Source organism: Botrytis fragariae, assembly GCF_013461495.1.
Source record: "Botrytis fragariae strain BVB16 chromosome Unknown tig00000163, whole genome shotgun sequence".
NCBI classification, from domain to species: Eukaryota; Fungi; Ascomycota; class Leotiomycetes; order Helotiales; family Sclerotiniaceae; genus Botrytis; species Botrytis fragariae.
This window is the reverse complement of record NW_023500999.1, coordinates 820,791-833,431: the sequence shown is the minus strand read 5'-3', so window position 1 is coordinate 833,431 and position 12,641 is coordinate 820,791. Positions and strand designations below refer to the sequence as shown.

Genomic DNA, 12,641 nt, shown 5'->3' with positions numbered 1-12,641 from the left:
GTGATGAAACCGAGGATGCATTGCTGAGTTGCAATATTCTTCCTTCATTATCTCACTATCTTACACTTGCGGCAATAGGTACAGGACTTGCATCAGGGTATGTACAATTTAAACTTGGAGGCACCAAAAAGTCTATCTCATTACATCATTGATCATGCAGCATCTCCTACCACCATGATAATATCACAGCATCTCCCCTCACGCAGTCCACGTTGGCGCAACCCTCTTCAAATACTTCATGAACTTCCACAAGCCAACAGCGTACTCCGTTGTTCCCTCAGGATCCACGACCTTCTCCGGAAACGCGATTCCAGCACCATACAACCCCCTAATCGTCTTTCCCTCAGCATCCACAAATTCCGATGTTTCATGATTGTAGGTAATCTCCAATGGCGTGCCATCCCTCTCGATAGTTGGAAGCTTGTTTTTGGTGAACCCAATAGCCTGCACCACACAATTACATCCGGGTAAATGTTTCTCGTAGTCTTCCTTCTCGGCTTCTGTCGAGGTCTTTACTTTTTCGAGGTATTTGGATACGTCAGATGTGGGTAATGTATCAGCCTCGAGATTCTCCTTTGCCCATGTAGCGACTTCACCCTTGAGACCCGTGTTATCGCGTTTGATCCAACCATCACGTTCCTCGGCATATCGAAGCTCATGACGAGTGAACCATTTGATACGAAGGTTCTGGAATTCCTGGTCAGGGGAAGTTGCGAGATTATAAAGGTTTCTCAGTACGAGAATTGCACTGTGAGACGCACCAATGACGGCAATGGTGGTGGGTTGAGTTGGATCTGGATTCTTTTTCGTAGCAAAACGGATACTTTGCCTCAATAGTGAAGGCTTCAAACATCTGTCAAGACCAAGGCTAGGTATCCGCTTACTAGATTGATCGAGCTCAATGCTATTCCAACTAGGGTGAGAGCCAGTACACAAAAAAAGGAGATCGGAGGATACTGAACGTGTTTTACTCCCTGCGGCACTGAATTTGACGTCCCAGCCCTTGGTCTATTTGGCATTAGCTTGGAGAAGGTCGACCTAAACACTGAACTTACATCGGACCAAGAAGCACTTTCAACTGTGCCATTATTGACTCCAAAAACACCCTCGGTTTTGAGAAGCCCGGCTCCCAACATCAACCCTAAATCAGCAGCTTCAGCAATGTGACAAGTCTTTTCTTGATCAAGATCTTGCAAAACGCTATAAGCGTTAGGAGTAGCAGCTTCACTTGTGATTTGCTTGAAAGGTTCTAAAGCATCTGCGTACATAGAAAAGAACTTGACTTTCGTGTTGCTATGGCAGAAGATCATTAGATTTGTATTCAAGGCTTGATCAATAGAGAGAAGGACAAAACTCACGAAGGCACAGCTCGATACGCTCGGTCTAATCTGCCACCCCCCGAACGTTGAGCGTCCCCAACCCATAAAACTGGACCTTTCTTCTGTTCCAAAAGATTGCCCACAACCGCAAGTCCAGCTGGTCCAGTGCCAACAACTACAGAGCCAAACTTCTCTATCTTCTTGAGACTCTTGAGACTGTAGGACCTCTGCAGCACGTGATTAAACAATGGTGCTTGTAATTCCCCCATCGCGTTACTGAATCTACCACTTTTCAAGACATGCAAAAGAGTGCGTGTCGAGACCCTCCCAGCCGCCATGGGCGAGAAAGAACTTTTAAGCAACAACATCTTCGAGTACGGGTATACGTATGTAGAAGGAGCTCCCCGCAAACAGATCAATCGTTCAAGTACGGTGTCGGATATCGACGGATACTACCACTACCCCAGTATCCCACTATGCCCACCCTTCCAATGACACCAGGATATGCACTCGTCGGGAATGCAACAAGCTCGATTGGTTGGCGGATGACCCAAGAATTGCTTCGTACCTCGCAAATTTCTTGCAGTGTAAAGTTTGTTGGGGCTCGCAGCTCCGAAAACTATCTATCGGCTTTGGCTATTTGAAAAGCCAAGTGAGTGGTAATGATTGGCGTGTTTATTGGTAACAGTTTATGAAGATACGGTTCCACTCAGTTGTGAATGAATGAATGATAAGAGAGCGGTGTCGAGACAAAACACGCGTTATATTGACTGATGGTGGGGCAAATTTGCGATTTTTGGAAGTTTCAAGATGAAAGATTGAGTAGCCAGCCTAGGCTTTTAGGGAAGTATAGTAAGTAATACAATTTATATATAAACTGCCTCTACTAGACCAAAGAATCTTGGTATCTAGAACTGTTTCAATATTAAAAACAATAAACGAATGTCATAGAGTACATATAGGATTGTATGCTGTATGTTGTGCTATATTGAAATTTGTAAGAAATATTGAGGTTCGTGGTATCTGGAAAAACTCCATTCGCCTCGGCGGGTTCCAGCCAATCATATTTATCATACCCCTTTTTTTCTCAATGATACACATACATGTATCCTTGCCGCAAGATCTACAGAGTGGGATGTTATCAATGCATTTAATAATCTAATTATCCTCATCTAGTCGGCTGCCGCGAACTCGACTTGACCTGGGAATTAACTACAAAATACACAGCCCACGATATCAATGACGTTAGGGTAAGAACGAACGGAGGCAACAAAAACTTGTCCAACTTTTTGTTGACTGATGTGTTCTGACCCAAGCCCCAGGATGCAATGTCCAATGCAACCATGACAATAGTTAGCAAGAATGCGGAGAGTTGTAGAGCACTCTTCCTGGGCGTATTTGCCATTCCATCGATCAATCCATCAATTCTCTCGGCCATTTTGACATCAGAAAATTCATTCTTAACCCTCTTTACACCGTCAATTCCCATCTGTTTAACCTGATCATCCGTCATCTTGTTTAGTACTTTATCCATGACAGCCGTCCATTTCTCAACATCGTCAGGTGGACAGAGCCAGCCTGTCTTCCCTTCCACTACTGTTTCGAGTGGCCCTCCTGTGTTTGCGGCCAATACTGGAACTCCGGCCAACATTGCCTCCAAGGGTACAATACCGAAATGCTCGTTAGAAGGAGTATATATCAAAAGTCGTGCTGAGTTGAGTAGCATCTCTTTCAAAGTATTTGGTACTGATAACAAGAACAAAACATCCACATCATCAGGTACATTTAATGCTGTAACGATGGTCCGTGTGGTAGCTGTCTTCAATCCCAAGTCGGTAGCCAGTTTAACGAGCTCCTTATGGTATACGACGTTCTCCATCACTCGGTTATCATATCCACCTGTCAATCGTGTCAGCATGCTTCTCACCAATAGCGAAACATGACCTACCAGCAAGTACCAACCTCACTCCCTGTCTTCCATGCTTACCCAATCCTGCATATGCTTTAATTGCAAGACCAATATCCTTCTTCTTTTCGAATCGATTGATACTTAACAAAATATTTCTATCATGCCAGACTGGAACTGCATCATCACTGGTCTCAGATTTCTTTGGATTTACATCCACACAAGGATGTACAATCTGTAAATCCTTTTCCCTAGCCAATTCAGGAAATACTTGTTCCACCATACCCTTTGTAAATCCGGAATTGACCGCAATTGATTCTGCAAAACTCATACTCCATTGCTCCAAGAAGTCGAAAGGTATTCTATATGCGCGTTTCAACCAATGGGTTCTTCCCTGTGCGAGTAACAGATCCGGGAAATGACAGTAAAAGAAGATTCGAGTATTAGGATAAAAGTATCGTAGCCACGGTAGTCCAGCACTGAGCTGATCCACGAAGAAAGCATCGGGACTTAGACTGCTGATTTCAGAGGTAAAATAGGCCTGGACAATTAAATGTAACTGTCGAAGAATGGCGCAAATAATGGAGAATCGAGAGAGGATTGAGGATGGGACAAGCCAGTTTCCTCTTACTCGCACATCAAGTGTACCTATACATATTAAGCATTGGTACCGCATAGCAAAACTTCCATCGCCCAACTAACCATCTCGAGCTTCATCAAAGCAATGTTTAGGATCGCAATAGCTGGTGAATATAACGATTTTGTGTCCACGATTCTGTAATCCTACTGCGGCATCTATAACGAGTCTTTCGGCACCACCAATCCCTAGATCAGGATGAAAGAACACAATGGTCTTCTGCTTTCCTGCGATAGCCATCACGACGTCGTGCAAAAATTTGTGTTTTGTGTTTGATCATTGAAGTGACAGATAGACTGTCGCAAGCTCTTTGGTAATAAAGGTGGGTAGGCTGACAGGGATGTGGCCAGGGTCTTCAGCCTTGTGCTAAATTTATCAAGCTTCATCTTCACATGTCAAGGAAAGAGCCATATTATCGACGAGATAATCGAAGTATAGACCCAGAATCATTTTGGATCTAGAAACTCTCAACGTGTGGGTATTCGCGATAGTAAGTAATCTTAGAGTGACTTATCCACTGTTGAGTCGCAAGGTTCGGATCTGGTAGGTCAGACGGCATTTCATCTTTATCAGAAGGCTAGGCTTTTCTGAACCTCGGCATGATGTAGGTGATTACCGATTGTTGCATTCTCACAATCGCGACTTCGCGTCTTTACTCAAGAATTAGATATATTGATCTCATCTGATAATACTTCTCTGCCTTCAATTTCTATCTCTATTCCACTATTCAATCATACATGATGTCCGCCACTACTCCCCTCTTTACCCTCCCCATACCCATATCCTCCCCCCTCCAATCCCAACCCGGCACCCTAACCTGCACCACACCCTCCCCTGCGCACCCGAACCTTTACCTCCTCACCTTCTCTTCGCCCCCAGATAACCGTCTCACAACTACTTTCTGCCAGACTTTCATGCACGCCCTTGATATACTCGAAGTCTCCTATCCCGTCGGAGCCGTCTGTATCACTTCCGCTATTCCCAAATTCTTCTCCAATGGTTTAGATTTGAATCATGCTACCGAGGTTAAAGGATTTTGGGAAAAGAGCCTTTATGCGCTCTGGAAGAGGCTGTTGACGTAAGTTCTCTTTCATTCTACACACCCCAGTTTCTCAATTAATAGGGTTATTTCTAACATATTGACAAAATAAAGTTACCCCATGCCCACCATTTCCCTCCTCCCTGGCCATGCATTTGCTGGCGGCCTCATGACCGCCATGTACACCGACTACCGCGTTTTCAACCCAAGCCGGGGCTTTCTCTGTCTCAACGAGCTTGAATTTGGCGCGCCCCTTAAACCCCCCATGTCCTCGATATTCCGCCAAAAACTCCCTTCTCCCTCTACCTACCGCTCCCTCGTTTTAGAAGCAAAACGTTTCAACGGCGAAGCGGCGCTCCAAGGTGGGCTTGTAGATGTATTAGGTGGATGGGAAGAAGTGTTAAAGCTAGTTGATGATTGCAAATTATTGGAGAAAGGAAAGACTGGTGTTTATGGAGTGTTGAAGGCAGAGATGTGGAGAGAGAGCTTGGGATATCTGGAAGGGCACGCACAGAACGAAGAGAGGGACGGAGTGAATATGGATAGAGAAGTTAAGAGGAAAGAAGAGGCTACGAGTAAGGTCGCGGAGTGGGAGAAGCAAACAAAGACGTCGAAATTATAGAAAAATGATGTTTTTATATGTAGCAAGCAATTGTATACGCCGAAAGGTATCACTTGACCACTCCGTGGTCTTCCAAACAATACTGTAATAATACTATACAAAGATAATCCCACAAACCCCAAACTCTTTTGTAGAACCACCAACACCATGCCTTAGTGATTATCCTATTTGTACAACCCAACCATCCCACCGCATTACTCGTAATTATCCATAATTCGTAACTTTCGCTACTCAAGCAAAGCTATCCTCAGCTGGCCAGCGCGGCTCTTTGCTTGCGTTAGCCTCCTTACTCCCTTCAGCGAATTCAACCTTCTTAGCGCCCCTCTTAGTAACTGGCTTGCTTCGGCTGCCCGGTCGAATAGAAGACCCATGGTCATATCGATTTCGGTTCAACAGTTTGGCCTCTTTCGACTTCGTCTCGTGCTCGAATGACTGCAGCATCTCCTCCAGCTCTTGTTTCAGTTGAGCAGCTGTTGGGGCGCTAGCTCCAGAATGTTGTGATGGTTGTTGCTGGTAAATAGCCTGGTTGGCGAGCGGAATCACTGGAGGTGGAAATCCAGCCTTAGGTCTATTGGTGTCCATCCGCTTCGGTCCGGACACGCTTTCTCCAGGCTCATCATCCATACGTCTTACTAAGGCCCTATGTTTTGCAACAGTAGCTTGGCTCTCTGCGATAATTCTCTCTATGTTGCGTGTTATTTCATTCTTCTTCCTTGTAGATGGTCCTGATGCCGAGTCGACTTCAGGTGCTTCAGCATTTCCACTCTCCCGAGAATTGAGGTCCAGTGGAACTTGTGCCTTGGGTTTGTAGATACTAAATGCTTGGCCACTTTGAGAAGGATTTCCGGTATTCTCCTGCGAAATATCATACCCTGTTGATTTTTGTGTGGCGCTCTTTCGGGTCATTGGATTTACATCAACTTTAGGCTCCGCGATCTTCTTGCCAAAACTGCCAGCAGGTGGCTTTTTAACCTTCATTTCGATGTTTTCAAAATTAGATTTAGTATCATGTGGGCCTTGAACTCTTTGCCCAACGTCATTACTGTTGGATCGGTGTTGCGACCCTTCCATCTTCTTAGCCATTTCATCCGTTGAGCTTTTTTTAGGGGTGTGCTGATGAAAATCCTCTCCTAACAGGCTCTCTTCTGTTTTCTCATCCTCAGTTGGACCACTATTTGTCTTCCCTTTGGATTTTTCCGATGACTTTATATAACCCATTTCGAGAAGCTTATCCCAAACGTCATCTCGAATTTTTGAGACCTCTCTATTGATCGGAAGACCATCCAACTTCTGTAGTTTGGGATTGTCGCCTTTCTTTCCAAAGACAAGCATTTCGTATACACGTCGCATCAATCTTGTTGCCATATCCGAACACGAGATATAATGAGCATCTCTTACTGGATCTGCATTGCCAAGAGAATATGGATCAATAACATCCAGGTCATTTCTCTCGAGTCCGCCATCTTTGATCAAACATCTTTCCAATGCTATTGGGTAGAAGTTATGATTAACATAATTGTTTCTCATATCGACAGTAGTTAGATGAGGAAACGCTCTCAAGGTTCTTGTAAGTCTCTCTACTTTAGACAAACGGTTTCCGGCAAGGAGCAATTTCTTGAGACGGACGATACCAAGCAGACTTTGAAACTCTTGCAGCCCGTTGAAATTGAGATTTAGAACTCTTACGTTTGCCACCATAAGACCAAAATCATCTGGTAGAGAAGTAATACCACAGTTTGCAAGTTCAAGATATTGCAAATTGAGATATTCGACACCCGGATCGAAGGTTCCCAAGTGATTACCGGACAGGAACAACTTTCTCACTTCGAAAGCCTCACGGAGAAACGATTTGTCCAGAACCGTACCAGATTGCTGTTCACGCACTGAGAGACTATAAAGATTTCTTTTGTGGAGGAGGCCGGTGATAGTCTTAATTCGATTGGAATCCAGATAGAGAATACGAATCTCGGGTGTGAGATTCGCATCGAAAGTATCAAGGTTGTTGAAGCTCAACCTGACTTCTCTAGCCGAGCATGTATCGTCCGATGTCATGAAATTGACCAACTTATTATTCTCCAAATCGAGGCTCGACAAATTCGGTAAATGCCCAATATTCTTGACTTCTGAAATTTGACAACCTCTAAGGTCTAGATGTTCTAAGTGTTTGAGGTTTGTTCCTTCAAAGTTGAGTGTCTCAATTGGATTGCCTCGAAGCCGAAGTGTGATCAAGCCATCAAGAGTTCCAATACCATGTAGCGAAGCGATTTGGTTATTGTCTGCTTGTAAGCTTCTCAGGTGCACCAAGTTTTTGAAACAGGAAAGGCTTTCAATCTCATTGTTGGAGACATCCACTTCCTGGAGATTCCACAGATGGCCCCAAGATGTAAGATCAGAAAGACGGTTATGGTTAATAATGAGCGTGCGAAGTGATGAAGGAACACCGTTCAGTTGACTAATTTCGTTTTTGGAAACCTTCAGTTCCTCCAGGTGCTCACAAAACTCGTCGAGTTTATGCAAGTTTGTCAGTTTCCTCCTATGCAGATCGGCGCTCTTCATATGCTCCCAGTATGGCTCATATGGTTCTATCTCAGTCAATTTTTCAACCATTTCCTTGATCGAATGAGAAAGTGTTGTCTTTGAAGAAGGCCCTGCATTATGCTTCTGCCCGTTTGCCACATAGCTCACGTCCATCCCATAAGATTCGTCTGCTTGATGCATCGTAAATTCTGAGAGTGGAGTAAGTTCAAGAGTCCCGATCTCGTGAATGGGCCGTGGTGTAGCGAGCACTATACTATTAACCCTTTTTGGCGAAATAGATGGTGTTGGGAGAAGATTGTTCCCAGATTTATTCTTGCCACCTCTTCCTTTATTGAAAGACTCTTCGTCCTGCTCATCAATTCGTGATACTGGACGCGGCATGAATTGTTGCCCTCCTACCGATAGTCTACGAGAGTTGTTTCTATATCCTCCACGATTCCCGCTTCCTTGTCTAGATTTCCCCTTTTTAACTCGAATACTCCCTCCATCATCGCTATCCGATTCGTTGACACTGTCATCGTCGGATTGGTAAGCTCCCCCCTTTGCTGAGCTATCATCGTCATTGTAAGTAGGCGGCTCGATAAGCTCCGCGATAGGAGACGAGAAAGTGATTGTAACATTCCGTTGACGTTTTGGAGTTGTGGTACTCAGGTCTCCATCTGGTTGAATAAATACATCGTCTTCGACCAGTCTCCTACTCTCTTCGGGGGCTTTGCCCTCAGTTGAAGCGTGACTTCCAAAAGCAGACTTGTTTACATTCCCACGCCGGGTCTTTTTTGGACGTAGGATGCTATCTTCACCTACAGAGACGGATCGAACTTTAACCTCTGGGACAGGACTATCTACGGCAGTTTGGATGGGCTCTGACGGTGCTGACCGGGGTCTGTTATCCACCAGCGGAACATTCATACTCGAAGTCTTTTGAGGCGAGAATTGGCCACTCAAGGCACCGTGCTGTCCTTCGTTATCGAGATATTCGGCCAAGCGTAATCGTGCGTCTTCCTTTTGTTTGGCAGCAACAGCCCTCAGCCTCATGAGCTCTTGCGTTTCATCAAATGACAAATCAGGAATGTCCTCAAAAGGATCTTCTTCACTTCCTTCGGAAATAGGGGAATCTTGCCCATCATTTTCTCTAGTAGATTTCCTCTTTACCCAGATATTCCGATCTCGATCAAAAACCATGCCAGCAAGTTGTTCTGGTATCAGATGAGATACTGTATGTGGAGCAATTACACGCCTCGAATCCGAACCTCTGGATGAAGTTGTGGGTATGGAATTGTTCGAACCTTGTGTGAAAAAATCAGGGTCATCATATTCTTCGTCCAGTTGTCGCGAAGAGCCAGAGTGTTTACGTTTTCGCTGAATATCTGGGTTGTTAGATATGCGAATATTTGCTGGTTCGCTCTGAACTGCATTGATAGGATCTAAGAAGTGACCAAGTGATCTTGAAATTGTTTCGTCTGCCATTCTGTCAACTTCCCTCGCATTTCTGACAACTTCTTTTGCCATAGCCATAGACTTTATGGATGAAGCAATGATGCCATCCATTTCACTGTTCTCCTCATATTTGCGTAGGTGATTTAAAAGCTCTGGATCTTGAGTTGGGGGCGTTCTTGATACTGGGGCACCTTCGCGGCTTGGTGGCCTCTCAAACAGCTCCTGAGTTGATTCCTGGTACGAATCTTCCAGCTCGTCATCTGCTGCATTGTCTGATGGAGCACGATCATTTTCGGACTCTGACTCGTCTACACTGGTAAGACCACTGCGAGGTCTTGCTTTGCCGCGAATGCCAGCCATAATCTTCTTCGCTTCGTCTAGAAAGTCCTGGGTAGTTACAGAGGGTTTTCGACTCTCCTGAGATTCCTGACTGGCGCTAAGAGGCCTATCAGGGTTGGCCAGATCAAGCTCAGCTTGGATCATAGCAATCTTTTGCTCTTGCAAGAGTCTTGCACGTTCGTCCGATGTGAGACCTGACTCAGCAAAGGGTGCCTCTTCGTGCTGTTGACTGTTACGCTGACTAGGAGTGGGAGTCCGAGGGCGAAGTAGTTGTCGCATTGCAAGTATCTTCGGATCAGCAGCTTGAACGTTTCGCTCATTGTATTGGCGTGTTTTACCCATGGCTGGTTGTGTGGATGGACGCGAAGGACCAGGAAGTAAGACCAGCGGTTCTTCAGGCTGTAGTGGAAGAGAAATGTCCGCCCTGTGCAGTGTCCGACGCCTCTTTGGTGTTGAATCTTTCGCTGGGGATCTCATAAGTCGTTTTCCTTCAGCCTCGCCATTCGATCTCCTGGGTGTCTTGAGGTTTTCGTTGATTTGAAACGAGGGCAAGACTGTAGATGGCGATGTAGAGCCAGTGCTAGATCTCTTTCTAACGCTCAAGCTGCGGCGCCTGCTGGTGCTATTGCTGGCAGTTCTGTATTTGCCACTAGTTCGTCTTTCTTCACCTTCCTTGACGCTCGGTGAAGAATCTAGTCGAAAACTAAATCTTGTTTGTGACTTCGGATCTAGGACAGGGAGGTCGAGTTTTTCTACATCATCGTTGTGTAAGATAGATCCATTCGACTCAAAAGAGGCATCCTCGCTGAACCGATAACTATCCAAGTCGCCAACGCCAAAACTACTATATCTCCTTGTCGTACGCTCCTTTGGGAAATAGCTACCCTCCGATACAGGCCGGCTATCATCTGCATTATCTATATGGGGATGATTGGGCTCATGAGCAGTATTTGGTGGCACGTCTGGTTCAAGCTCACTTCCCCGATCCTCCTCGTATTGACTCAGTCTACGTAGAAGCTTTTGACTTGTAAACGTATCATGAGTACCAAACAGTTTCAAGGGACTGCCGGAATTGCTCTTGACGGGGGACTTGACCGGACTAGGATGCGGTATTGGCGCGATGGGGGGAGATTGTAGGTTTACAGGTGGCTCTAGAAGCTCATTGGAGGCTCTTGTTTTTCGTATCTTCGGGAGTTGCTTCTCAGAGGCATCGTGTCGAGAATCATCAACTGATAGGGCTGATTCGTCAATTTGTGGCAGGGAAGAAGAACTCAGCATTCGTTTTTGGAAAGAACCTTCTTCAGAATGACCGCCTCTTCGAGCACTGACAAATTGTCCGTTGTGTTTGAAATCATCCGTATCCCCAGTGATAGGCCGGGAAACGCTTTGGGGGTCTTCCATTTCATCAACATCTGGGCCGTCGGCGCGAAGCTTTTCTAGACGTTCTTGAAGTTCAGCAGGTGATATATCCATTGGTGAAACCCCGGCCTTATCTGGCAAAGCACTCTGTGTTGTTAAGTATATCGGCGAGAGGAACTCGTTGTGCGTATCACTTTGCCCGCTTATAGCTCGTCCTACGTCGAGATATTCTTTTTTGGCGTGGAGGTTGTCGTTGTTAAAAACAGAATCGGATGGAGAAAAGTGTTCCTTGACGGGACTCAGAGTATTCAATACCGTGGGCCTGAAATCGCTTCCTCGACTCAAATCGTTGGTAGAAAATTCACTGCCAAAATCTTCCGTCACCTTATATCTCATGCCCCGTAGAACGTTCCCATCTCCTTGCACAGAATCCTCAGATGACAACTCGCTGTCGTCAAATTGTGGAGGCTCCAATCTTGTGCGATAGAGGGGGGGCTGGATGGCATGATACTACTTTCTCCAAAAGTAGGTGGTTTTTTTATTGAAGATTCGGCAGGGGGTGGTTGAAATATCGTCTCGAGACCGGCAGCGCTAAATAGATCGCGCTGTTCGCCATAGCCGACATCTCCTCGGAGTAGCCTCCTCTTCCATTCAGGTGTATCTTTTGAGCTCTTCTTGGGCGATGCGCTGAGAGATTTGTTGTGCTGTATTGTGTTGTATTCTGTTGTATGTGTGCTACAAGCTGACAAAGGACGAGAGACTTTCCCGCTCCTTGGGCTCTGCGGTATCTCACTTCGTAGTTTTGATGGCTGATGGTTTCGCTGGGATAAGGGAATATTGTTCTCGTTCTGACTCCTTTCGCTCAATGGATTACTATCCGGCTGATTCGACCAAGATTTCGTCTCTGCATTAAACTTCGGTATGCGACTAGGCGGAGCAGTTGTTGGACGGGAATTTGAAGAATCAGATGTGCCATTGGTGAGAGATGGGAGTTCGGGCTCTGGCGATTCGGTTCGAGGTGGAGATTCAGATCGAGGTTGAGATACCCAGTCTTCGGAGAGAGAATCTAACCAGGCCTGGTCCATCTTGATAGATTCGCAAGGTTATGGGCAGTGAGCATGAATTCGGCTTTGTCTTGTGCTGAATGTTTGTTGTTTATGGTTGTTGTTGTTGAAGTCAATGATCGCGTGAATAGTGTCGCGTCTAAGCGTATGCAATATTAATTGTATAAATGAGTTTTGAGACAATATACATTTCCCAAGGTAGTGAGTAGAATAGAATTTATTGGTTGTTTAACATACTTAAAAGCCGTAGAATAGAGTGTGGTGAATTGAGATGGTCGCGAAGTGGGATTGAAACATTGAATTGTGGTCTAGGCTGGGGGTTGGCACTTGGACATTTTTAATGATAAAAGTCGTGCAGGAAGGAACAAGGAAAACAATGGA

The 12,641-nt window shown here is 45.4% G+C and overlaps 4 protein-coding genes across 4 annotated transcripts; 1 reads left to right on the top strand and 3 right to left on the bottom strand.

Moving 5' to 3' along the window:
* Positions 1 to 198: 198 nt before the first annotated feature.
* On the bottom strand, positions 199 to 1,687 carry Bfra_009833 (uncharacterized protein; the record flags this gene model as incomplete). Its single annotated transcript, XM_037340170.1, has 3 exons — positions 199 to 1,008; positions 1,056 to 1,293; positions 1,359 to 1,687. 3 exons carry the CDS (start codon positions 1,685 to 1,687, stop codon positions 199 to 201), a joined length of 1,377 nt encoding a protein of 458 aa, XP_037189393.1.
* Positions 1,688 to 2,487: 800 nt separating this feature from the next.
* Positions 2,488 to 4,102, bottom strand: Bfra_009832 (putative glycosyltransferase family 4 protein; the record flags this gene model as incomplete). Its single annotated transcript, XM_037340169.1, has 3 exons — positions 2,488 to 3,218; positions 3,268 to 3,873; positions 3,928 to 4,102. The coding sequence occupies 3 exons, from the start codon at positions 4,100 to 4,102 to the stop codon at positions 2,488 to 2,490; spliced, it is 1,512 nt and encodes a 503-aa protein (XP_037189392.1).
* Positions 4,103 to 4,602: 500 nt separating this feature from the next.
* On the top strand, positions 4,603 to 5,523 carry Bfra_009831 (putative enoyl- hydratase isomerase family protein; the record flags this gene model as incomplete). Its single annotated transcript, XM_037340168.1, has 2 exons — positions 4,603 to 4,940; positions 5,016 to 5,523. 2 exons carry the CDS (start codon positions 4,603 to 4,605, stop codon positions 5,521 to 5,523), a joined length of 846 nt encoding a protein of 281 aa, XP_037189391.1.
* A 231-nt stretch (positions 5,524 to 5,754) lies between these two features.
* Bfra_009830 (putative leucine-rich repeat-containing protein 23 protein) lies at positions 5,755 to 12,281 on the bottom strand (the record flags this gene model as incomplete). The annotated part of the gene is made up of 2 exons (XM_037340167.1): positions 5,755 to 11,615; positions 11,711 to 12,281. 2 exons carry the CDS (start codon positions 12,279 to 12,281, stop codon positions 5,755 to 5,757), a joined length of 6,432 nt encoding a protein of 2,143 aa, XP_037189390.1.
* Between the last annotated feature and the right edge of the window lie 360 nt (positions 12,282 to 12,641).